We start from the raw sequence: 27,939 nt of genomic DNA, 5'->3' as shown, positions 1-27,939 counted from the left end.
TTAACCATGTGGGGTCAGGAGTCTGTGCAGGCCAGTCAAGTTTCTCCACCCCAAACTTGCTCATCCATGTCTGTATGAATCTTGCTTTGTGCACTGGTGAGCAGTCATGTTGGAACAGGAAGGGGCCGCCCCCAAACTGATCCCACAAAGTTGGGAGCATGAAATTGTCTAAAATGTCTTGGTATGCCGACACCTTGAGAGTTCCCATCACTGGAACTAAGGGGCCAAACCCAACCCCTGAAAACCAACTCCACACCATAATCCCCCCCCTCCACCAAATGATAATGGTACAGCACACATAAGGGCCGCATAATGTCGTAATGGAAATAGTTTGGCCCAGCATGGAAATTCTACTTTTATAATGCATCTAAACACAAAAACTAAAATGTTGAATCGTCCTGATTGCTCTGGACTCATCTTTGCTTTTTTTTCTTGTCCCGCAGATAATCAGTTTAGGATGTCGATTTTGGAGCGATTGGAGCAGATGGAGCGCAGGATGGCGGACATGAGTTCGGGTCAGCTCCAGCACCCGCCAGCCCCGTCCAGCGGCCATCGAAGCGGAGACAGTCAGGTGAGCGCCTGCGGGAGGCGTGACACGCCGCTGTGTGTTTCTGTCGGCTTGTATTGATCTGCGTCTGTTATATTTGGGTTATTTACTCCTTTATGGCGGTAGACTACACTGGGTGTGTGCAATCATTATTTAGAACATCAAGTCCAAGGGTTTGACTTCTATTCATTCTTTTTGTTTTAATTATTTTATCTTCATTTTTCTATTGGTTGAACTGGATTGCCTTGTGTTTTATTTCAAACTATTCAACTAAGTTTTTTCTTATTTTATATTTATAACCATTTACACTTGTGCCACTCCAAAGTCGTGCGATTTCCATTGCGACTTTACTTTGTGACTTTGATGCAACTTTGAATGGGTGTGACTTGACTGTTGACTTTGATACCGAGCTTATGGCATCTAGCTGCAGCCATAACCCCGCTATCCAACGTCAAACTGACGTATATTTACAGTTGTGCGGTCAGAAAGTGGTTAACCACTTCCAGCCCAAGGACGTCATATGACGTCCTGGACTTTCAGTGGGGATTTCTGAATGAATGGTGCAACTACAGGCATCATTCAGATATCACCATTTTCTGGCGGCGATTCTTTGCACAGCAAGAACGATCATAGTGGCAGTTCCGCCGCTTGATCATTCTTACAGGCGACGGGAGGGGATGTCCGTCGGTCCCCCTTCCCGCCGACATCCGGTGCTTCTCCGGGCTCTCCCCGTGCCATCGGGGACCCGGAGAAAAAAACGGCTGGCGCCAGGTGACCACCATAGAGATTTCCGGTGACCAGATGGTCACCAGTCATCTCTATGACCGTCAGAGGCCCGGGCGCGACGTTATGACATCACGTCCGGGCCACATATTTAAACAAAGCAGCGATCGCGGCTAGTAAGCATGAGATCTGTGAATTTTTTTTTTTTCCCTTGATCTCATGGTTTCGTCTGGAGGAGAGATGTGGGGTCTTATTGACCCCACATCTCTCCATAAAGAGGACCTGTCACGATAGTCCTATTACAAAGGATTCATGGAAAACAAAGAATTCCGCAAATGCAGTGCAAGATAAAAAGTTGCAATGTCCGCCATTTTATTCCCTAGGGTGTCTAAAATCTAAAAAAACATTATTTTATATATATATATATATATATATATATATATATATATATATATATATATATATATATATAATATGTGTGTGTGTTTGGGGGTTCGGAGTAATTTTCTAGCAAAAAGATGATGGTTTTTACATGTAGGAGAGAGGTGTCATAATAGGGCCCAGTATGGAAGTGGTTAAAGATCCCCCCTCGGTCTTGATCGAGAACTGTAAGAACAAACAGAAGGGTGCAATGGGCTAGTACATTACCACAAACCTTTATTAAAAACCAAACGCCAAAAACGTACTCGCAAGTATGCCAATAGGCAAGCACTGTATTGTGATCCTATAGTGGGGTGGTGTCACCAGGCCCAAACAGTCACTTAAATTGGCAGGCTTGCGTGTTTCGGGGAATACACCCTCCTTCCTTAACTCTGAGGAAGGGGGTGTGTGTGTCCCGCAACATGTAAGCCTGCCAATTTAACAAACATGTCGTACTTGCCTCCACTGTGCAATTGGTTTTGCACAGAGTGGCCCCGATCCTGCTCTTCAGAGGTCACTCGGCGGCGCTGGTAGCTCCTCCTCTTCTAGAGTGCCCCGCCTGAGAAGCGATCTCCTTCAGGACACCCGTGCTGACGCGCTCCCGAGTCTTACTTCTGCGTCTATTGACACAGAATGCAGGACTCGGCCCCGGCACCCACATCATTGGATTTTATTGACGGCAATGGGAGCCAGTGGTTGCTCTGCTATCGGTCTATCCAATCAGGGTATGAGACACCAGCTAGAGCTGGTGTGCTCGTCCTCGGGGAGAGAACTATAGGGCTCTGGTAAGTAAAACGCGGGCACTGGGGGGGCTGCAGAATGGCGGCAGGTTTTTCATTTTAATGCATAGAATAAGGAAGTGCCAAAAATGCCCCACCACCATGTGCAATGCAATTAAGGGGTTAAAGCAGGCCACCTCCTCACTGCCTGTCAAACACCTTGGATCGCTTTTCAGTGGCCTGACAATTTTAGACACAAGTCTAAACTTGGCCTTTAGTGTGTTGATTGCATTCAGTCTGTCAGTGTGCCCAGAGGACCCTGTGTTTCCATTGTCTGTTCACCTGCTTGTTTTGTGTCGGCTTATCCAGTCCATTCCTATGAGCCAGAAACACTCACCAGCCACTTTTATGAGGTACACCTGTTCAATTGCTTGGTAGCACAAATTGCCAATCGGCCATTCATGGCACCCACTCAAGGCATCTAGACGTGTTGAACTAGATGGACTTGTATGAAATGTTAACTTCAAGCTTCCTGTGCGTTGGCCCTGCGGGGCAAAACAGGTTCTCTTTAATGGCTGCTCCCGAGCAACATACTCGCCCCAACTATGGTGCCATGTGTGTGCCATCCTCTGTAATACCCATTTATATCTATAGTCCTGTCTGTCCAAATGCCTTCTAAGAACTGGGTGAAGACTGAGATGTTTTCATGGACGGGCGTTGAGACCCTTTCTCTTTGATGTTGGCTATTTTTGTACTTATAATAAACTGGCTAAGACAGGGCTGGACGGATCCCAGGAGTCGGGTCACCAGTGAGCTTACAGCAAAATAATGTCCCTGCACACGCCACACTTGTTCGTTATATCTGAACTGGTTCTGGAAGGATCCCTGGGTCGTGCTTACAATAGATCTACAACAGGGATCTCCAAACTTTCTTAACAAAGAACCGGTTTACTGCTACTTCAGACGGGCCGGACTGTGGCCACTGGGAGTATAAAATGCCCTGGCATCAGGAAGGTGTATAATTTGGTGGGCATTTGGGGTAGAAAAATTACATATTGCCTGTGGTTAGTAGGAAAAGGAATGGTGCCCCATCATTGGTGTCCATGGGAGGAATAGTACCCCACCATTGGTAATAGTGGAAGGGGTAGTACCCTGTTGTTGGGGTCAGTGGGAGGAATAGTGCCCTGTCGTTGGTGTCAGTGGGAAGGCTAGTTCCCCGTCACTGGTGTCAGTGAGAGGGATAGTGCCCCATTGTTGATGCAAGTGGGATGGAAACCTGCCCTGTCGTTGGGATTAGTGGGATGAATCCTGCCCTGTCATTGGAGTCAGTGGGAAGAATAGTGCCCCTGTCATTGGAGTCAGGGGCACTCCCCTGTCATTGGTGTCAGTGGGAAGAATAGTGCCCCTGTCGTTGGGGTCAGTGGGAAGAATAGTGCCCCTGTAGTTGGGGTCAGTGGGAAGAATAGTGCCCCTGTCGTTGGGGTCAGTGGGAAGAATAGTGCCCCTGTCGTTGGGGTCAGTGGGAAGAATAGTGCCCCTGTCGTTGGGGTCAGTGGGAAGAATAGTGCCCCTGTCGTTGGGGTCAGTGGGAAGAATAGTGCCCCTGTCGTTGGGGTCAGTGGGAAGAATAGTGCCCCTGTCGTTGGGGTCAGTGGGAAGAATAGTGCCCCTGTCGTTGGGGTCAGTGGGAAGAATAGTGCCCCTGTCGTTGGGGTCAGTGGGAAGAATAGTGCCCCTGTCGTTGGGGTCAGTGGGAAGAATAGTGCCCCTGTCGTTGGGGTCAGTGGGAAGGATAGTGCCCCTGTCGTTGGGGTCAGTGGGATGGATAGTGCCCCCGTCGTTGGGGTCAGTGGGATGGATAGTGCCCCCGTCGTTGGGGTCAGTGGGAGGGATAGTGCCCCCATCGTTGGGGTCAGTCGGAGGGATAGTGCCCCCGTCGTTGGGGTCAGTGGGAGGGATAGTGCCCCCGTCGTTTGGGTCAGTGGGAGGGATAGTAATTCCAATAAAACTTCTATATGCTCTCTCTAGAAAGGGAACCCATACAAAATTATCTACCATTGGTTTGTACCCCTGAATTGCTCCATATGGTTACCTCGTTATTCTGTTTATTTTATGGAGATGTTCAACCCATACAGGCAGCCTTTATCACATTTACTGGGAATGCTCCAAAAAGCGCTTCTTCTGGTAGATGGTCATAACACGCTGCTCAGCCAATCTATACCTTTCCGGTCGGTCCACTTCCTTCTGGGCTTTAACATTCCCTACATTTCTAAAAATTCTGGTTCCACTACCAGGTGTCCTGTAGCATTGAAATAGAACCAACTAAGGCCGTCCCAAACAGACCTATACAAGCACATTTATGATGTTCAAAATGTGGAATAAAAAATTTGAATCCGGTTCAAGGTTTTGATAAAATGCCTCCAATTGAGCTCTTCTATCTGAGTATTTCTCTCTTTTTAGCCTCGTACACACGATCGGATTTTCATCGAACAAAACAGGACTTTTGTCTGACGGGTGTTGGCCGTGAACTTGGATTGCATACAAACGGCAAAGAATTGTAGTCCAACAAACTGTGGTTTTTAAGCTCTTTAGCGCCACCCTTTGGGCAACTTCTGCTGATGTTGTGTTATGGTTAGCATTGCTTATGAGCATGCGTGTTTGTACTTTGGAGTTTTATGTACACGCGATCAGATAATCCGATAACATACATTTGTTGGATAAAAATTTAAAGCATGCTATCCAACATTTGTTGTCGGACAACAATTGTCCGATGGAGCGTACAAACGGTCGGATTTTCAGAAAAAAAGTAACACATTTCCCGTCGGGAAAATTTGAGGGTGTGTACGGGCCTTATGGTTGACAACTCTGAGTCGAATGCTCATACATCATTTCGGATTGAATGTAAAGTTGATCAGATATCAATTGAACAGAAATTGATGGAGTCTTGCCCAATTTTTCATACAAAACATTGAGCAAGTTGCTGAAACTCGAATGAGGCTAGTGGTTCACACTGCTGCGACTTCTCATGCTACTTGCTGCACCAGTCACATGACAAGTCAAAACGCATTCATTTCGATTGATGACTTGTTTTGGAGGCGTGACCTCCTTTGTCAAGTCATCTTGGGTGACTTGATAAAGGAGGTCATGCCTCCGAAACACTTTGCGGCTCACAGTTCATGCTGACAAGATATCTGGCAGCCAGCTAGATAGTTAGTGATGCTATCTCCATCAGAATCTTGCAGAGGCAACCCAAGAGCGGCCAATGACATTTTATGTGCCATTTCCATTTTGCACCAAATGTGAGTGTACTGGGTGGAGCCTTTTTATGGATTCTTTCTATGTAAGGCCTCTTCCACACAGGCGGACTCTGTCGCTACGGAGTCCGCCGGCTCAGCAGGAGAGATCTCCGCTGAGCCAACGGATAACAAGTCCCTCATTGCTCACTGAGCGGGGAGGGGCTTGTGCAGTGCCGCTGTCCCCTATGGGGAGATCTGATGAAAACAGACAGCATGTCCGTTTTCATCAGATCTCATCCGATCCGCCATGGACGGATGGGGATGTATCGCCATCCAACCCGATTTTGGCGGATCGGGTCGGATGTCAGCTGACATCCAACGCTCCATAGGACTGCATGGAGCGGCCATTCAGGTCCGCCGTTAAAACTGACAGGCGGACCTCAACGGTCCGATCGTGTGAAAGGGGCCTAAGACAGTGATGGCGAACCTTGGCACCCCAGATGTTTTGGAACTACATTTCCCATGATGCTCCTGCACTCTGCAGTGTAGATGAGCATCGTGGGAAATGTAGTTCAAAAACATCTGGGGTGCCAAGGTTCGCCGTCACCGGCCATAAGATGTATCGCACTAGGGTAGATTTGTGCGCTCTCTCTGTTTTTTGGTGTTGCACTGCTCCTGCCAGTGCCACCCAGTGGCATCTTCAGAGATCTGCAGTACCCTTTGTGTTTTCGTTTTTCAGGGGGAATTCGTTTTCTTTTTTTTTTTGTTTTTATATGCATTTGTCGCTCTTTTTTATATGCATTTGTCGCTCTTAAGATAAATGGGGTACTCGCGTGTCCTATTTTCAGAGGCCTCCGCATTGTCATTCTGCCGCAAAAGATAATTTATAAAAATGTTTGCTCATCGCTTCCATCTTGCTTGTGGGCACTCTGAAGCCCACAATCAAATCCTTCCGGGATACGGTGAATGCCGATGTCCCAGCATTCACCGCTCTATCTCGCACATGTGCAGTGTTGACGGCGAGCGGCGCCGTCAACACTACACAGTATTGGCGATTTCACCTGTTTGCCCTGAATTAAAATGGCAGAATTGTATCCGCCCTTGTCACGTGACCGGCTGCAAGAGTCACGTGACGTGTCAAATCACGCGATAGTTCATCTTGTTAGCTAGAGAATCGTCTCCTGGGCAGCGTCGCGCTGTTCTCCCAGGAGACATTGCAAAGTAATCCCAAGAATTACTGGGGGGAACACAGCTAGACGGACACGCCTGGTGGGACTTGTAGATTTGCAACAGCTGGAGGTCTGCTAATTGCATATCCCTGCCATAGGGGGTTAAACTGATAACCTGCAAAGGCTTTTAAAGCATCGCCTGTGGAGAATTTTGGGTACTCTGGTTTTTCCTCATTTCACGAGCATGTGTAATCCTAAGGCTTGACATGTTTTCATATCTATTCCACACAATCCTAGAATTTTTTGATCTACAAAAAGTTGATTATACTGTGTGTGTGTGTGCTCCAAAATTCATTTCGGTGTACACGCGGTCCCCGGGTTACAAACAAGACAGGGACTGTAGGTTTGATTTTAAATGGAATCTTTTTGTAATTTGGAACTGGTGCTTTTTGGATTGATTGATTTTTGAGCTTAGTTAGGCGCCAAATGCCCACTGTGAAGTAAGCGTCTAAGCGCCGCTGGTGAGATGTAACTTTGAATCAATCCATGGTGAGGAAGAGAGAGAAAAGAGAAGAGAGGGCGGTAAAAGGAAAGGGTATCCAGCCCTTAAAGGAGCAAGAGGAAAGAGCCGTGAAGTGTATGAGAAAAAATATAAAAGAAAAAAGGAACAGTGGGGATACTAGAGGACATCATAGTTATTATAGAGGCAAGTGGTGGCCCCTTCAATGAGGGGGCGGACTGTGAGAGGGAAAAGAATATAAATTTATCCATAGGCCTGGACGAACAGCTCTATCTTCAGTTTTTGGATATCATAGGGAAGGGTTATCACCCCTGTAACATTTGTTTTGCTGTCTGTGCCCCTGTTCAGAAGATTTCACCTCACGTTCTGTCCCAATGACAATTGGATTCTGAAAATGTAGGGTTATTAGGGAAATGAGGATTGGTGATAAAGCATCAGTGGAGAGAAGACGCCTTTTTCCCATATTAATTCTTACAGGAGAGAATTTCCCTTCCTAGGGGTAGATTTCCTCTCACTTCCTGTTGTCTCCTTCCGTTTGTAAGTAGGAGTCGTTTGTAAGTCGGATGTTTGTAAGTAAGGGACCGCCTGTAATTGTTTTAAAAAAAAATGTGGGTTTGCTTTTACCGCTTTATTCTTATTCTCTTGGAAAATGGAAACTGGAAGGGAGGCTGGGTTACCCGGGCCCTGGTACCTGTTGTTCACCAATGCCCATACAGTCACGCATATTGAATGGGATAGATAGACAGCCTGTTGGGGCCACATTATGGTGAAGAGAGGGTCTTGTGGTGGCTCACGTATTCGGGCCCTTATGGCCTTCCTCAGAAGACACAAGCCCACCAGGAACTCATTAATGGCAGGAGCCAAGTATGACACTATGACACCATGTATTCACGGTCTATATCTTTTCCCTTTGCTGATTCTGTTGATTTTGTTGTGATGATTGTATACGCTATGGTCCGGACGGACCGGCTTCTCGGTTTATAAATAAAAAATTTGAAAATGGCAAAAATCAACCGCTATAAAAAAAAATTGTAGCCGCCACCATTTTATTCTCCAGGGCCTCCATTTCAGAAAACAAAATAGAGTGGTAGGAGTTTTAAGATGCCAATTCTACTTTCCCTTGGAAAATAAGACCTATAGAGATATTATAGATAGATATATAGAGATATATGGAGAGAGAGAGAAATGTGTGTGTGTGTGTGTATGTATGTATGTATGTGTGTGTGTGTATATATATATATATATATATATATATATATATATACATATATACATTACAATCTCTTTATAGGTCTTATCTCCGGAGAGAGAGCTCGAGCTCGATTTCCGGAGAGAGAGAGAGCTCGATTTCCGGAGAGAGAGCTCGAGCTCGATTTCTGGAGAGAGAGAGAGCTCGATTTCCGGAGAGAGAGAGAGCTCGATTTCCGGAGAGAGAGAGAGCTCGATTTCCGGAGAGAGAGAGAGCTCGATTTCCGGAGAGAGAGAGAGCTCGATTTCCGGAGAGAGAGAGAGAGCTCGATTTCCAGAGAGAGAGAGCTCGATTTCCGGAGAGAGAGAGAGCTCGATTTCCGGAGAGAGAGAGAGCTCGATTTCCGGAGAGAGAGAGAGAGCTCGATTTCCAGAGAGAGAGAGCTCGATTTCCAGAGAGAGAGAGCTCGATTTCCAGAGAGAGAGAGCTCGATTTCCAGAGAGAGCTCGAGCCAGCTCGATCTACATTATACATACTCTTATACTTATTGATTTATAATTGGCACAAATCTCTCCAAAGATGGAGATCGATCTCTCTCTATCTCTCGAGCTCTATATATATACATATATATATATATATATATATATATATATATATATATATATATATATAATATATCTTACTTTCTATGGGAAAGTATAAATTGGCATCTTAAAACTCCTACCACTCAATTTTGTTTTCTGAAATCGAGGCCCTGGAGAATAAAATGGTGGCGGCTACACCATTTTTTTTTTTTTTTTATAGCGGTTGATTTTTGCCTGTTTATCAAACCAATATTTTTAGAAAACAATTAGTTTATAAAACATTTATAATTTTACTACTAAGATGTGTTCATATTTTTTACCAATTAGACCCACTTTTTGATATATTAAAAAAAATAGTTTGAGGAAAAGTAATTTTCTAGGGGGAAAAAAAAGTGGTTAAAAAGAAACTCATAAAATAAAAAATTCTGATTTATCTCTTAAAAAAAAAAAAAAAAAATATTACTTCTAATAAACTTTTCATCACACCAATATTTATGCATTTTTATTTATTTTTTTAGATAAAAATGCATAAATATGTTGATGTGATGGTTTATTAGAATTGAAGTTTTATCATTTTTTTTTTTTTGCCTGAATTTCACTTCCTCTACAGTACTTTGGTGTAATGCCAGAACTGCGCCGTACTGCTAGCACCGTCAATCACCTGTCCCTCTGTACATACAAGTCCCCGTCCATCTGGCCGTCCCTCTGCAGAGTTTATCGCATAACCCGTTTGTATCCCAGTTGCGCAGGAAAGCGGGGGGGAATGTTGTCTGATGAAATTTCCATTAGACGTCATGCAAGATTTACTAAGTGGATTATACGCTTCTTAAGTTACAGACAATATTTTCCACACCGTCTGTTGGCTGTGCGAAGGCCAGCTTTGTGGCTTTTGTATCGCCTTCATGTCGATGGTGACAGCCATGTAAACATAGGATTATTTTTCCTGTAAGCCACAGACACCTTGAAGGGTCAGACGGCCCAAAACTGATATTTTCACAGTTTGCTGGAAAGTTCAACCTCCTTTTTTTTTTTTTTTTGTATCCCTCAGGTTCAGGCCAAGGGCCAAGCTTGCCAAAACAAATACTATGGTGTTTGAATCACTTGCTTGCCATTTTATGGCTTTTGAAAACTCCAGTGTTGGCATTCTCCTGAAAGTCTTTCTGGGCTAAAGTCGGATGTATTTGATGGTCAAGCAAATTCTATTTCTGAGTCAGTAAATTTCTAATGATGTCACTGTAACGGAACGTCCCACACTCCGCTTGAGTGCCTCCGTCATACACCGCTTCCTATCAGTCTGGATATAGATATCAGATATTCCAGCTGCTCTCAAGCACACAACGAGACGAAACTTGTTTTTCTGCTGAACATGGAGTGTTTAGACCAGAGCACTTTTTGCGATTCGGCACTGCGTGGCTTTAACTGACAATTGCGCGGTCGTGCGACGTGGCTCCCAAACAAAATTGGCGTCCTTTTTTCCCCACAAATAGAGCTTTCTTTTGGTGGTATTTGATCACCTCTGCGGTTTTTAGTTTTTGCGTTATAAACAAAAATAGAGCGACAATTTTGAAAAAAATTAATAATTTTTTTACTTTTTGCTATAATAAATATTCCCCAAAAATATATAAAAAAAAATTTTTTTTCCTCAGTTTAGGCCGATACGTATTCTTCTACCTATTTTTCGTAAAAAAAAATCGCAATAAGCGTTTGATTGGTTTGCGCAAAAGTTATAGCGTTTACAAAATAGGGGGTATTGTTATGGCATTTTTATTATTATTATTTTTTTTCTAGTAATGGCGGCGATCAGCTATTTATTTATTTATTTATTTATTTATTTATTTCGGTACTGCGACATTATGGCGGACACTTCGGACACTTTTGACACATTTTTGGGACCCTTGGCATTTTTATAGCGATCAGTGCTATAAAAATGCATTGGATTTCTATAAAAATGCCACTGGCAGTGAAGGGGTTAACACTAGGGGCGGGAAGGGGCCAAGTATGTTCCCTGGGTGTGTTCTAACTGTGGGGGGGGGGTGGACTGACATGGGGAAATGACTGATCTTCTGTTCATACATTGTATGAACAGAAGATCAGCATTTCTCTCCCTGACAGGACTGGGAGCTGTGTGTTAACGAACGATCGCGTGTGCCCGGCGGCGATCGCGCCCGCCGGGCACGCGCACTGGAGTCGGGGGGGCACACGCGCCCCTAGTGGCCTGCGCGAGAGCCGACGTATAGCTACGTGCTCTCGCGCAGGGGAGCTGACCTGCCACCGTAAAACGACGGCGGCTGGTCGGCAACCAGTTAATACAACCAAGAATACAACCTTATATACAGTTAGAGGAGGTAACCAGAACATAAATTAACATGAGCTAATTAACTAATCACTTACCCAGACTAGGCGACTCATAGATATGATCTTTTCATGGTAGGCGTCACGTCTCCTCGCTCACCTGCTATACAATACACATTATCATAAGTGTAAACACAGGACATCTTTACACATTAGCAGGGTCAGTTAGCACAGAGACCAAGACAGATGGCTGGAGGTGATGGCATTAGCATCTAACAGTATGTGTCCCAACATTATGAATGAGTCACTCTTACAATTAACCCGTTGAGTTCAGAATCAACAAACAGTAAATAGTTCTTTTACAGATATCTTGGAATATATTGTGGATAATAATAACATAATAATCCCATCTCAGGTAGTCTAAGATATAATTCCTCAGTCATCCTATGCCCCTAGTGGACATAGGATGATTTTAGACATAAGAGGGTTCGGGTATGTCCCGGGTGAGTCTGTCAGTCACCAACCCAAAATCCATATGTAACGAGAATTAAAATTGAAGTGCCGCAACCCTGCCAAGAGGTTCAGATACAACTTTATTCCATTACTAGGGGTACAATACAAAAAAGTAGCCAATGCATTTTGGAGGTCCAAGCACCTCTTCATCTAGAAAGAACCTACTGTAGGATTTCCATATCAATACAGTATCCCCTCCACTGGGTCGTATACCATGTTTTTGGTATTCCAGTTCATCCCAAAGATGTTCAGTAACATTGAAGTTGGAGCTTTGCGCAGGACACTAGAGTTCCTCCACACCAAATGCCGCGTACACACGATTGGAAAATCCGACACGAAAACCGTGGATTTTTTTTCCGACGGAATCTTGGCTCAATCTTGTCTTGCATACACACGGTCACATCAAATTCCGACCCGTCAAGAACGCAGTGACGTACAACACTACGACGAGCCGAGAAAAATGAAGGTCCCTGCTTCCGAGCATGCGTTGTTTTTGGTGCATCGGAATTTTCTCCAAGAACTTTTCTTGTCGGAAAACTTGAGAACCAGCTCTCAAATTTTTTTCGACAGAAAAATTCCAATGGAGCCTACACGCGGTCGAAATTTCCGACCAAAAGCTCACATCGGACTTTTCTTGTCGGAATTTCCGTTCGTGTGTACGCGGCATTATTGGCCGACGTGTTGTTTATGGAGCTGGCTCCTGTCCTCTGGAAAGGCTTTCCACAAATTTTTGGAACGTGTTATGGGAATTTGTGTCCAATGAGCCACGAGAACATTTGTAACGTCAGTTACTGATGTTGCATGAGAAGACCTGGCTCACTATCTGGGTTTTTATTTCCTCCCAAAGGTGATCAGTAGGGTTGAGGTCAGGGCTCTGTGCAGGACACTAGAGTTTCTCCACACCAAACTCATCAAATCATGTTTTTATGGAGCTGACTCCACTTTTCTGATAAAGCTTACCACCAAATTTTGCAGTGTGCCTCTCAGAGCTTATATCCAGTCAGCCGAAAGAACATTTGTGGGGTCAGTTAATGTTGGATGAGAAGACATGGTGCATCATTAGCATTCCAGTTCATCCCAAAGGTTTCCAGTAGGGATGTAATCAATGGTAGTGAGTTCCTCCACACCAGTAAAAGTGGTATAGTGCAGCGCTAAATCTGATCATTTAACCACTTAAGGACCGCCTCCTGCACATTAACGTCGGCAGAATGGCACGGCTGGGCACAGGCACGTATAGGTACATCCTGTGGTAGTACACGCCCGCGGACCCGATCGCTTCTGGAGTCCAGCGATCGGTCCCCGGAGCTGAAGAACGGGGAGAGCCGTATGTAAACACAGCTTCCCCGTTCTTCCCTGTGGCGGCTTCATCGATCGTGTGATCCCTTTTATAGGGATACACAATCGATGACGTCACACCTCCCTACAGTTAGAAACACAAATGAGGTCACATATAACCCCTTCAGCACCCCCTTGTGGTTAACTCCCAAACTGCAATTGTCATTTTCACAGTAAAGAATGCATTTTTATAGCATTTTTTGCTGTGAAAATGACAATGGTCCCAAAAATGTGTCAAAATTGTCCGAAGTGTCCGCCATAATGTCGCAGTCACGAAAAAAAACGCTGATCGCCGCCATTAGTAGTAGTAAAAAAAAATATATAATAAAAATGCAATAAAACTATCCCATATTTTGTAAACACTATACATTTTGCGCAAACCAACCGATAAACGCTTATTGCGTTTTTTGTTTTTTTTACCAAAAATATGTAGAATACGTATCGGCCTAAACTGAGGGAAAAAAAAATGTTTTTTTTATATATTTTTGGGGGATATTTATTATAGCAAAAAGTAAAATATATTGAATTTTTTTCAAAATTGTCGCTCAATTTTTTTTTTAGCGCAAAAAATAAAAACCGCAGAGGTGATCAAATACCACCAAAAGAAAGCTCCATTTGTGGTGAAAAAAGGACGCCAATTTTGTTTGGGAGCCACATCGCAATTGTCTGTTAAAGCGACACAGTGCCGAATCGCAAAAACTGGCCAGGTCCTTTAGCTGCCTAAAGGTCCGGGTCTTAAGTGGTTAAAGGAGTAAAGCTCCTGCTATTCAGACAAAGACTAATAGTCGAGGTTCACTAAAGTGCATGAACAACATATAAACAATATATATAAAATGAATCGAATAATGACACTCGATATAGCTAATATGTGATAAACAATGATACATTTACATAAAATGAAAGTGCATACTTATATAGTCCATAAAGTGATTCCAGTGGATATAAAGTAACTTTCCAAGGTGAATAATTGTAAACCAGTTTGTCTGTAGATATTCCACCATCGATAGAAAAAAAGGCTTACCGGACTCGTCGAAACCAACTAGGCATGTACCTAATGAGTCAACAGAGCTTTTGGTGTAGCACACCCAAGAGAGAGAAGTTTGTCCGCATACACGGCTTCTAATATGGACATAGGAAGTGGCGGTCCGTCACTCTATTGCCTGATAAGGCGGCACTGATGGGCACCGATGAGGTGGCACTGATGTGGTGGCATTGATGGGCATAAATGGGCGGCACGGATGGGCATATATGGGCACTGATAGGTGGCACGGCTGGGCATAGATGGGCACTGATAGGTGGCGCTAACGTATGTGTTGTACTAATGGATGCCAATCAGTGATGCCCATTGTGGGCACTGATTGGCATCCATTTTTTATGTCATCCCTGGTGGTCTAGTGTGTGTTTTGCATCCCTATGTTTTACATCCCTGGTGGTCTAGTGGCATCCCTGGTGGTCCAGTGTGGGAATCCTCGGGGGGGGGGGGGGCTGTGCTGATATTTGATCAGCACAAAACCCCCCTGTCAGAGGAGCAGCCGATCTACTCTACTCTGACAGACGCGAGTGAGGAAAAGCCGATTACCGACTTTTCCTGTTTACATCGTGACCAGCCGGGATTGGACATGGCTGATCACGTGGTAAAGAGTCTCCGTCAGACTCTTTTTTTATTTTTTTTTTAACAGTAAAGTCATCAGACTCTTTACCTAGATCGGTGTTGCGGGGTGTCAGACTGACACCCTGCAACAACGATCGCCGCGATGCGCGCCCCCGGGGGTGCGCAGCGGCTCAATATCCTGAGGACGTCATATGACATCCACTCAGGATATTGAAACCACTTTGCCGACGTCAGTCTGCAATTGGCGGGCGGCAAGTGGGTAGTAACTGAAACAGTAAAGTCATACATTAGGTAGGCAAGGGAACGGTTACATTGTCTTTGCCTTATGAGCACGCTTTATAAGAAAACATTAAACACCCGAGAACTACCCAACGAAACATGCGTCTGAGTGTTCATTCCTGACTGGTATAGTTTTGTCATGTACAGGTATTAGACTCTTGAAACCAGCGGTCCCATATCTTGTTATATGTGTTAGGACAACCCCTGTTGATATATATACATTTCTTATATGGCAGGGTATTCACTTCTATTTTCCATTCTACTATTTTGGGAGGTTTTTGTCGCATCCATTTTTTAGCAATAATTTTCCTGGCTGAGAACAGCGTCTCGTGGAGAAATATTTGTGTATATTGATCCAAGGCATCCGGTAATATCCCGAGAAGGCAGTGTTTGGGGTCTAGTGCCAAGGGAGAACCCATATTGTCATGTAGAAATGTCACGATTTGTTTCCACATGCCCTGTATCTTAGGACATGCCCAGATTAGATGAAAAAAGGTGCCCGTCTCCTGCCCACACATCAAACATGTTGTAGATTGTGTACGTTTGTACCTTGCCACTCTGAGGGGTGTGAGGTACGCCCTATGTAGAATATAAAGTTGTGAGAGTCGATCGGATATCTCGGGAGACACCGCTTTACAGGACTCCAGTGCCTCGCCCCACTCCTCATCTTCTATTGGCCCCACCTCCCTCTCCCATCTGGGTTTCAGATCGTACCCTATTTTAGTAGAAATAGGGGTGGAATTCCTGTTGTAGAATTCTGAGATCAGTTTGCGGGGGTCTGTGCTTTCAATTACTGCCATGATTACATTGGGCGTAGGGTGCGGGGTAGAGTCAGGAAATTGCGATTGTGTCGCGTGACGGAGTTGAAAAAATCCCCAAAGAAATTTTGGTTTTGAAGTGTAAATAATTCTCTGAGGAAATCAAACGTTAATAACGCTTTCTCTCCTACCAAGGGAATACAAGGAACACTAACCTCAGTTTATTTTGTCAGTGCGGTTCATGTAATATTCAACCACTTTACGTCCGCGCTATAGCAGAAAGACAGCTACAGCGCGGACCTCGAATGCCGGAAGGGCGTCCATGTACCTTGTCCCGTTCTTGCGCCGTCCGCACGCCGTGCTCTGTGCGGGGTAGAGTCAGGAAATTGCGATTGAGTCGCGTGACGGAGTTAAAAAAATCCACAAAGAAATTTTGGTTTTGAAGTGTAAATAATTCTCTGAGGGAATCAAACGTTTTCAGACGTCCGTTTTCTAGGAGGTGGTGGAGATAAAATACCCCTTGTGTGTAGAGGTCGACCGATATGGGTTTTTCTCTGGCCGATACCGATGCCGATATTTCAAAATCGGGGCGGCCGATGGCCGATATTTTAGGCCGATTTTTGCGGCCGATATTTTAGGCCGATTTTTTTTTTTTTCTTTCCCATTATTTTAGAAAACCTAGGTTGGGGAGGAGGTTATTGTTTAGGGTGGAAAGGTGGAGTGCAGCCTATCAGTGTCCATCAGTGCCCACCAATGCAGCTCACCAGTGTAGCCTATCAGTGTCCATCAGTGCCACCTCATTAGTGTCCACCAGTTCAGCCTGTCAGTGCAACCTCATCAGTGCCTACCAGTTCAGCCCATTAGTGTCCATCAGTACCACCTCATTAGTGCCCACCAGTGCAGCCCATCAGTGCCACCTCATAATTATTAAAAAAGAAAAAAAATACAATCTTAGTCATTTTAAGGAGGGGGGTACAGAGAGGTGGTTGTGGAGGAGGGAGGTACAGAGAGGTGGTTGTGGAGGAGGGAGGTACAGAGAGGTGGTTGTGGCGGAGGGAGGTACAGAGGTGGCTGTAAAGCTACCTCTCTGTACCCCCTCCTCTACAGCCACCTCTCTGTACCCCACTCCTCTACAGCCACCTCTCTGTACCCGCCTCCTCCACAGCCACCTCTCTCTGTACCCGCCTCCTCCACAGCCATGTGTTGTGGAGAGGGATGGGTGGGGATGCATTGTGCCCCTTAACTTAAAATAAGGGTCACGCTGATGGGCACATTTTATGTTAAGGGGCACTCTGATGGGCACAACAAAACGTGCTCCTTAACATAAAATTTGCCCATCAGAGTGCCCCTTAACATGCAATATGCCCATCAGCGAACACATTAAAAATATACCCATCAGCGTGCCCCTTAACATAAAAGTTTTGTTGTGCCCATCAGAGTGCCCCTTGACATAAAATTTGCCCATCACAGTGTCCCTTAATAACATAAAATGTGCCCATGAGCACATTTATTGTTATTAAGGGACACTCTGATGGGCAAATTTTATGTTAAGGGGCACTCTGATGGGTATATTTTTAATGTGTATGCTGATGGGCATATTTTATGTTAAGGGGCAATCTGATGGGCACAACAAAATGTGTCCATCAGTGTGCCTCTTAAAACAATATGCTCATCAGTGCGCACATTAAAAATATACCCATCAGAGTGCCCCTTAACATAAAAAAGTGCCCATCAGCGTGACCTTGCCCAGCAGTGTTAGTGTTGACAAAAAATAAATGCCCATAGTGATCTACATCAATGAACGAATATGCCACATACCTAGCTCGAATGCAGGGGATGCTGCAAAATAAGAAGCCGGGAAGGAGTAGCAGGGGGCGGGGCGCGCACTGGGCGTCACGCCTCTACTCGCAACGGAGAGCCAGTAGAAGACCCGTGAACCAGGAGCAGCAGGGGGTGGGGCACGCAAGGGTGACGTGAGAGACAGGCGTGGCCCCCTACTCGCAATGTGAGCACGGAGTGGACCGCGAGCTGCGGGGGAAGGACCGTGACGTCACGCCCCTACTCGCCGCCGTACGTAGACTTCCAGGACCTGCGGTGAGTAGCAGAGGCCAATGCGGATGGAGGATTCATGGCGGGGGCGGGGGCACTGGTGACTGGTCAGTACATGACTGGAAGGCAAGGGACCTCAAGGCCTGGATATTGTAGCGGCGAATCGGCCGATTTTTTCACGATAATCGGCCGATGCCGATTTCACAAAAACGGCCAAATATCGGCCGATATATCGGCCGACCGATATATCGGTCGACCTCTACTTGTGTGGACCATGTACTTGCATCCTGTATTTTAGCGAACTCGAGAAGATTCATATTATGCCATAGCGGTGTGTAGTCATTGTAATGTGTAGTACGGAGTTTCGAAGAAGCTAAGTCCCATATTTTCCTGTAGTGATATAACATTGTGTGCCTATTTGTACCCGGTTCCGCCCCCCTCAAGCTTGATGCGATTGCATATATCGGGTCTTTGGTGTGCTGTGCCCACTTTGGACATAAGGTGAGGAATATTTATTGTATAAGTAAAATGGGCACTCACATTTGAGAAGGTATTAAAAGCATGTAGATAAAATCAAATAGTCGCAGTGGCTTCAGCAGAGCCCGTTTCGACGCGTTTCATCCTAATAAGGCATCATCTGGGTTCCTCCACACCAAACTGGTAATATGTCTTTATGGAGTTGGCACCACTTTTGGAGTGTCTGGGGAATTTGTGTCCAATCACCAAAAAAATAAAACATTTGTGATGTCAGGTACTGATGTTGTGTGAGAAGACCTGGCCCACAGTTGACGATCCAAATCATACCAAAGGTGTTCGGTAGGGTTGAGGCCAGGGCTTTATGCCGGACACTTCAGTTCCTCCAGACCAAACTCATCATATCATGTGTTTATGGAGCTGGCTCCACTTTGGACACAAATTTCCCAGACACTCCAAAAGTGAAGCCAGCTCCATAAAGACATGATTTTACCAGTGTGGTGTGGAGGAACTCTCCACCACTGATCTCATCCCTACTGGAAACCTTTGGGATGAACTAGATTGCCAACGATGCGCTATTGTCTTCTCATGCATCATTGGTAACTGACCCCACAAATGTTATTTTGGCTGATTGGACACAAATTCTCCCCACACTCCAAATCGGCCATAAAAAAAGCTGTGAGGTCAGGTACTGATGTTGTGTGAGAAGACCTGGCTCGCAATTGACGTTCCAAATCTTACCAAAGGTGTTTGGTAAGGTTGAGGTGAGGGCTTTATGCAGGATGATCCAGTTTGGTGTGGAGGAACTGATCAAATCATGTCTTTATGGAGCTGGCTCCACTCTTCTGGAAAGGCTTCCCATAAAATGTTGTAGTGTCTATATCAGTGATGGCGAGCCTTGGCACCCCAGTGTAGTGATATAAAAGAGTGCATTTGGTGGATCTTCCCATACAGAATAATTGGATCCGAATGTAGTGATCTCAAAGTATAGTGTCCAGTCCGGTTAGATAATTGATATTTAATTTGTTGTTCCGCAGAAACACACCAGGCTCTCCAGAGAATGCATTTTATTTAACTTCCAATAACGAACAAAGTCCACAGACGATACAAATCCAACACAGTAATTCAAAGTCTCATCTTTTCCTACACCTGTGCCATATTTCTCAGTGACAAGACTGACTGACTAAATGCCAGCTTGAATGTCTCAAAAACTGGTCTCACACTGGAGGGAGGGGTTCTTCCAGGTCTACCAAATGTTTCCCTGAATGAATACCCCCTCAAGTCTAATTACCATCAATAAATACTTCCTTATGTAAGCAATTTACCCTTTGAGGCAGGCCATACCTCACACACCTAGGTAGTCTTGGACAAGATTAACACATCTAAGGGTCTTCAGCTGTCCCTTTGTTGGCCACTAACCCCTTTGGTCAGCAAACACCCTTTGATGTGTAATCTTGAATGCCTGTATGCAACACGTATTTTATTTTTATATATATATATATATATATATATATATATATATATATATATATATATATATATATATATATATATATATATATATATATATATATATATATATATATATATATATACTAATATTACAACACCCAGATGTTTTGGAACTACATTTCCCAAGGTGCTCATGCACTGTGCAATGTAGTTGAGCATCATGGGGAAATATAGTTCCAAAACATCTGGGTAGCCAAGGTTCGCCATCCCTGGTCTATATGAATGTGTGTTCACTGTTCATTGAGCCAAAAGATCATTTGTGGGGACAGTTACTGATGTTGAATGAGAAGACCTGGTTCATTATCGGGGGTTTCCGTTTCTCCCAAAGGTTTTCAGTAGGGTTGAGGTCATGACTCATCGGGCCATGTCTTTTTGGATCTGGCTCCACAATTCTAAGAAGGCTTTCCAATTTTTTGTTAGAGTGTGCCTCGGAGTATCCAGTCAGCCAAAAGAACATTTGTGGGGTCAGTTAATGATGGCTGAGAAGACATGGTGCATCCTTGGCAATCCAGTTCATCCCAAAGGGCTTCAGTGGTGGTGAGATCAGTGGTAGGGATAGGGTTGAGGTCAGGGCTCTGTGGTCCCACCACACCAAGCTCTTCGAGCCATGTCTTTTTGGATCTGGCTCCACACTTCTAGGAAGACTTTCCAAACATTTTTAAAGTGTGCCTCCTAAGTATCCAGTCAGCCGAAAGAACATTTGTGGGGTCAGTTAATCATGTTGGATGAGAAGACTTGGCGCATTGACGTTCCAGTAGGGGTGAGATCAGTGGTGGTGAGTTTCTCCACACCAAACTGGTCAAACCGTGTCTTTATGAAGCTGGCTTTGGGCACAGTACGCTTCACAAGATGCCTGAACTCAATTTGGAGAGGTGTACTTTTCAAAATGTGATCATTAAATGGTAGTTTATGATTGTTTATTGCCTTGACCATCATGCTAATCTAGTGTCTGCAATGCCTTAATCCACTAACCCAAAACTTGTATGTGGATTAGGAGGTTATTGCTCTTCATTGGATTGAGATCGAACCATAGAAAGCAATTTCCAGGGTTTATATCTCTGTTCTATGGCTTGTGTCATTTCAGATGCTTATTAAATGTGTTCTTGTATTTTATTCTTGTCTAGGTACATACAATTTGTGGGTAACCTCCAAAATTTTTTATTTTTTTTCCTTCAATCCTTTAGGTGTCCTCTGCAGATTCCTTCGAGGCTCGACTTGTCGCTGTTTGTGAAAAAATGATGTCACAGACCTGCTGGGTGACTTCAGACCTTCTAGCCCATGAGATGAGCTTCCGGGGAATGACCCTGCTCCATCTGGCGGCAGCCCAGGGCTACGCCAGGCTTATCGAGACTCTAATACAGTGGAGGTGAGTGACTTGGAGTTTGGCAAAATGGAGTAAAAAATAAAAAATTTAACAAAACTCACCATAAAATATGTTCATCTGTTTTCAGAAGCCTCCATTCTCAGAGTTTGGTGGTGGAGTTAGAGGTGGATCCTTTGAACGTCGATCACTTCTCATGCACTCCTCTGGTGAGAGTTTTTTTTTTCTTTTTTCTTTTTTTGTAATTGTTCCAAAGCTAAAACTCTAACAGAACCCTTTCAACAAAGCTAAGAACCGATTTACCTACCAAACCGTTTGTAAAGTAATACACATTACCTTGTCACCCCACCTCTTTTCTTTGCTGTATGGTATGATATTTCCAATTCTTCACGATTGAACGGCTGAGAAATACTGGATAACAATATGCTTATCGGCACCACTGCCATACTGGAGCTAAACAAGTAAATAAAACCTTGTGATGTACATAAAGAGCATGTTTTGGTGGTATAGTATTACCCCTCTATGAACACCTAAGGCCTCATTTAGACTTGCATTTGAGCAGTGGTTGGACACCCTGTACAAACACTTTTACCTACAGGTAAGCCTAGATTAAGGCTTAACTGTAGGTGCTTGAAATATCCCCAAAACCTCCACGGTTTAGGAGATATTTACAATAGAGCTGCGTGCCGTAGACAACGGCGCAGGCGCACTTTAGAAACAACGATCGTGTCGTTTCTAAAGGGGGTCATGCCGTGACTGCAGGGTTCTGCACGCATGCGCGGGAGTGACGTCACACAACTCCTGCCAGTCAAAGAGCCAGAGTTTGTGGCCCCGCTGATAGTGGGGACAGCAGTGACATCGCAGGCTTCGGTTTCTGGTTAGTGACACATAATGGGCTACTAGTAACCCATTATGCTTTACCTAAAGAGGAAGTAAAACCCATCAGGGTTTACTTCCTCTTTAATGTGGCCTTTGGGGTAGATTTAGACATGCATATAAATCTCCCTGGCCTCTGAAGCTTGATCCACTTGCGGCTCAGGCTCAAGGGGCTATTGAGGTAGCGATGCGACGCCTCCTCACCGCCTGGTTTAACCCCATTTTTTGCCAACAATTGTATGCAGTTATGGGGCGTTTGTGGTGCCTCCCCATTGACTTGCATGTATGGCGTTACATGTCGGGTCTGTGAAGCGAAGGATTGCGGTCGAGGCATGTAACTATCCCCCTCCTCTGCCTATTGCAGCCTAAGGGTGGAGCACAGTTGTGCATGAAGCCACATAGATGCCTATCAAGTAGCAGCTGAAATCACGCTGACCTGGCTACTTTGAAATTGCGCTACTTTAAGTGAATGGAGCGCGATTTCAAAGTAGCAGCAATGTGGACCAGGGCTGAAAAGTGTATGTAATAGGTACAATATATAAAGTGACCCAACACAATACTGTAATCTTTATCGAAACTCTTTATAAAATCAGATTTGGTGATAATAATGTAAACAAAGTCATCTAATTGATATAATGTGATGTGTGGCCATACCAAAATGTGCTGAAAAAGTGAGTAACCTAGCCCACTTCAATCTAAATGTGTCTATAACGATGCTTCCAGCAGCTCACCCTACATACGTTTCGTCGATAGACGTCCTCACTGGGAAGGACACTTTTGTTTGTTCAACTCCTTATTTTATTTATTTTTCATACATATGTTTACTAACTATATCTATTTTGGCACTAATATTTAAAAACTTTCATTAACTTTTGTTTCTGTTCTTTGGCTATAAATAGACACTTATAGATTGAAGTGGATGTTTTATGTGGGTTTCAGTTACTCACTTTTTTAGCACGTTTTGGTGTGGTCACACATCACATTATATTAGTTTACGTTATTATCACCAAATCTGATAGAGATTATAGAATTATTGTTGGGTCACTTTTATATATTTTATATATACACTTTTTTTTAGGTTAGATTACCTTGACACACATTTGGGTACAGCGCTGTCTCGTTTTTCATTTACATTCATCTTCTTGTACTTGTTGTATGCACTTTGTATGCTTTACATTTATAATGTTCTTGCTTCTTTATGACAGATGTGGGCCTGTGCTCTGGGGCACACAGAGGCCGCCACCCTCCTCTTCCGCTGGGACTGCCGGGCTCTCTCCATTCCGGACTCCTTGGGCCGCTTTCCCCTTGGGGTGGCCCGTTCGCGAGGACACGTCAAATTGGCCTCCACTCTGGAGGAGATGCAGAGACAAGAAGCGGCACCGGGAAACTTCACTGAATTGCATTCTGGGAGCTGGCACTCCTTGATGGGAAGCCAGGAGATTGGCCGAGGACTCTCCCCGATATCTACAAGTGCAGATACCGGTAATAGCGCTTTCTCTCCTACCAAGGGAATACAAGGAACACTAACCTTAGTTTATTTGGTCAGTGCAGTTCATGTAATATTCAACCACTTGAAGTCCGCTATAGCAGAAAGAAGGCTACAGGCCTCAAATGCCGGAAAGGGCATCTATGTGCATCGTCCCGTTCTTGCGGTCCGTGTTCATCCGATCCCCCATAGGGGAGAGCGGAGGAAAGACAGGGCGGTCCCTGCTCAGTGTGCGGGGACCGCCCCGTCAGCTGCCAGCTCAGCGGGGGATTTTACGGAGGATCCCCGCTGAGCTTTTGCGGACACACGGAGCGGATCATTACTGATCCGCCCGTGTGAAAGGGCCCTAAATCGTAAAATACAGTAGTTGGAAGTCCGTGACACTGTTTTTTTGTTGCTGTTTTAATCTCTTGCCGACCAGCGCACATGGATGTACGTAGACAGAAGGGCTCGTACAGGCAAATGGGCGTACCTGTACGTCCCTTTGAATTTGCCCGCCGTGCCCACGATCTTGGCACTGAGAGGCATTTCCCTGTTCTGCCTAGTGACGTGACAGGGATCTACTGCTCCTTGTCACCGGGAGCAGTGATCGCTGTCATGTAAGTGGTAGCCCAGCCCCCCCCCACAGTTAGAATCACTCCCTAGGACACACTTAACCCCTTGATCGCCCCCTAGTGTTTAACCCCTTCCCTGCCAGTGTCATTTACGGAGTAATCTGTGGCTATTTATAGCACTGATCGCTGTATAAATGACAATGGTCCCAAAAATGTGTCAAAAGTGTCCGATGTGTCCACCATAATGAAAAAAAATTAAAATCGCAGATCGCCGCCATTACAAAAAAATTAAAATAAACATTTATAATAAAAATGCCATAAATCTATCCCCTATTTGGTTTGCGCAAAAGTTATAGCGTCTACAAATCAATAAACGCTTATTGTGATTTTTTTGTTTTTGGTAAAAAAATAAAATGTAGATTACATATCGGCCTTAAAGGGTCACTAAAGGAAAACATTTTTTTTTAGCTAAATAGCTTTCTTTACCTTACTGCAGTCCTGGTTTCATGTCCTCATTGTTCGTTTTTGCTTTGATGTTGCTGTAATTCCTCTCTGTTCTGGACACTTCCTGGTTGTCTGTCTCCTGATCACCACAGTACTGGGAGATTTCTCACGGTGGTCACTAATCAAGGAGGTGCGATTACTGTGAGTCTAAAACCCCTCAGCACCAATCCAATTTCATTTTACAAAGCATCACTGCCCTCTATTGGCTCTTTGTCTCTGTACATCAGAGAACCAGGAAACAACAGCAAAAACGAAACTAAACTGCAGGTACATTATATGATTGTTTTTTATCTTTTTTTAATATTTTTTAACCACTTAGTGACTGCCGCATGTACATATACGTCCACAGAATGGCACGTACAGGCAGATGGGCGTACATGTATGTCCCTGCCTTTCCGCGGGTCCGATCGGGACCCCCCCCCCCCCCCGGGTACATGCGGCGGTCGGTTCTTCCGTAGGAGCGATCCGGGACGAGGGCGCGGCTATTCGTTTCTAGCCACCCCGGAGCGATCGGTCCCCGGAGCTGAAGAACGGGAAGAGCCGTATGTAAACACTGCTTCCCCGTGCTTCACTGTGGCGGCGCATCGATCGTGTCATCCCTTTTATAGGGGGACACAATCGATGGCGTCAGACCTACAGCCACACCCCCCTACAGTTGTAAACACACACTAGGTGAAAAATGGCTCCTTCAGCGCCCCCTGTGGTTAACTCCCAAACTGCAACTGTCATTTTCACAATAAACAATGCAATTTAAATGCATTTTTTGCTGTGAAAATGACAATGGTCCCAAAAATGTATCAAAAGTGTCCGCCATAATGTCGCAGTCACGGAAAAAATTGCTGATCGCTGCCATTAGAACTAAAAAAAAAAATAATTAATAAAAATGCAATAAAACTATCCCCTATTTTGTAAACGCTATAAATTTTGCGCAAACCAACCGATAAACGCTTATTGCTTTTTTTTTTTTTTTACCAAAAATATGTAGAAGAATACGTATCGGCCTAAACTGAGGGAAAATTTTTTTTTTTTATATATTTTTGGGGGATATTTATTATAGCAAAAAGTAAAAAATATTGCTTTTTTTTTTTCTAAATTGTCGCTCTATTTTTGTTTATAGCGCAAAAAATAAAAACCGCAGAGGTGATCAAATACCGCCAAAAGAAAGCTCTATTTGTGGGGGAAAAAAGGACGTCAATTTTGTTTGGGAGCCACGTCGCACGACCGCGCAATTCTGTTAAAGCGACGCAGTGCCTAATCGCAAAAAATGCTCTGGTCAGGAAGGGGGTAAATTCTTCCGGGGCTGAAGTGGTTAAAGTCCTGCTGATCTCACACGTTTTGCTAATGAGACAGAACACCGATGCTTTTAAATTCAACCTCAAAACCGTGTCACGGACTTCTAAATACTGTATTTTAAGATATAAGCTCAGTTTAGTGTGATATGCAAGACTTCAGTGGGTGTAAAAAGATGTCCGCTTGGCAACTTCAGACTGTAGACTTATAGTCAGATTCAGGTAGGGGCGCGTATCTTTTAAGGCAGCGTTATCGTATTTACACTACGCCGCCTTAAGTCAGAGGCAAGTACTGTATTCACAAAGCACTTGCCTCCTAACTTACGGCGGCATAGCGTAAATGGGGCCGGCGTAAGCGCGCCTAATTCAAATGAGGATGGGGGGGGCGTGTTTTATGGAAATTACTCGTGACCCGACGTGATTGGCGTTTTTTACGAACGGAGCATGCGCCGTCCGTGTACATATCCCAGTGTGCATTGCTCGCAAGGACGTATTGGTTTCGACGTGAACGTAAATTACGTCCAGCCCCATTCACGGACGACTTGCGCAAACAACGTAAAAAATTTTAAATTTCGACGCAGGAACGACGGCCATACTTAACATTGGCTGTGCCACCTAGGGGGCAGCTTTATCTTTACGCAGCGTATCTCGCACGGAAACGGCGTATCGTATGTTCGTGAATCAGCGTATCTAGTCATTTACATATTCTACGCCGAACTCAACGGAAGCGCCACCTAGCGGCCAGCCTAAAAATTACACTTTAAGATGCGACGGCGTAGGAGACTTGCGCTGCTCGTATCTTGGCCTAATTTAAGCGTATCTGGTTTCCAGAATACGCTTAAATTAACGCCGGCGTAGATTCAGAGTTACGACTGCGTATCTACTGATACGCCGGCGTAAACGTACCTGAATCTGGCTATTAGTGTGGCTGAGTGCAGGGTGTACCAAGATGACCGTGACGCAACATCCCTTCCGTTACAAGTTTTGAAAGGTTGCCTCATCTGACGGAACACCGGCACTCCCAGCGGTGGATGCTCGGGGTCCACACCCCGTCCCAGTGAGCTTGAGTGGCACGCGGTCGCAGTGAGGTATGCGGTGGCAAGAACACTTCTCTTCATCTCCCAAAATGATCTTACAGTTAGCTCAAAAATCCTATTATTCTACAAAACCTTATCTATAATTCCTATTCTGAGAAGTCGGGGGTGACTTTTTTTACATTCCTCTGAACGTTCTCTCTCCAGGTCTCAGCAGTCTCCCGTCTCCTTCCGACGTGTCAGACGGCTCCATTTCCGCCACTTCCGCCTACTCCAGCAGCTCTGCTCTCCGTGGTTCACTGGACTGCAGCCCAGAGAGCAGCCAGGACACTCCTGTAGAAGCATCCCCTAATTCCAGGCTGCTTGGGGCTGCATCGTGGGACCTAGAGGACCCCGTGGAACAAGGCCAGTACCTGGACTCCCCTGGAGCGGTTGATGCGGGTCTCCTGCAATACAGAGAAGACACAGAAAACCGCGACTTTTTGCAGGTAAAGTTTCTCTTCTTGTTCTCCTCCAGCTCTTCTACCCCCACACTCTTTCCATGCTGTTTATCTGTTGCTCTCTTTACTTCCTCTCCCCCACCCCATCCCTTCCTTTGTTCATATGCACTTTCCATTCTCTCTTACGGCCCTTCACCTCCTTCCCCTCCATCGCCCCCACTCTCCCTTGTCCCAGGTTGATATGGTCACCCTCGCAGAACAGATCATAGAGGCCACACCGGATCGCATCAAGCAGGATGATTTCACCGCCTCAGACTCCGCTCCGCTCAGAGAGAGATCGGGCAACCTTAGCAAGACCATGGCATGGCTGGCCAGCTACCTGGATACCGCCGACCAGATGCCCGGCTTACCCCCTCATGGGTCAGTACATGAATCCCTCCAGGTTTTGTGTGTGTGTTTCTTGTGGCTAAATTTAGACACTTCTTGAATTATATAGGGGGTTCT

The 27,939-nt window shown here is 44.9% G+C and overlaps 1 protein-coding gene across 1 annotated transcript in view; it reads left to right on the top strand.

Moving 5' to 3' along the window:
* LOC120930786 (calmodulin-binding transcription activator 2-like) overlaps positions 1–27,939 on the top strand; it is a 146,213-nt gene that overhangs the window by 94,596 nt on the left and 23,678 nt on the right. Inside the window, exons 9-14 of the mRNA XM_040341958.1 lie at positions 444–571; positions 21,116–21,297; positions 21,383–21,461; positions 23,334–23,610; positions 27,203–27,483; positions 27,671–27,855. Coding sequence (XP_040197892.1) covers positions 444–571; positions 21,116–21,297; positions 21,383–21,461; positions 23,334–23,610; positions 27,203–27,483; positions 27,671–27,855 — 1,132 coding nt within the window. The remainder of the gene's footprint in view (positions 1–443; positions 572–21,115; positions 21,298–21,382; positions 21,462–23,333; positions 23,611–27,202; positions 27,484–27,670; positions 27,856–27,939) is intronic.

Source organism: Rana temporaria, chromosome 3 (genome assembly GCF_905171775.1).
Source record: "Rana temporaria chromosome 3, aRanTem1.1, whole genome shotgun sequence".
Lineage (NCBI taxonomy): Eukaryota > Metazoa > Chordata > Amphibia > Anura > Ranidae > Rana > Rana temporaria.
Note: the sequence above shows the minus strand (reverse complement) of the source record. Positions and strands in the feature narration are given on the sequence as shown.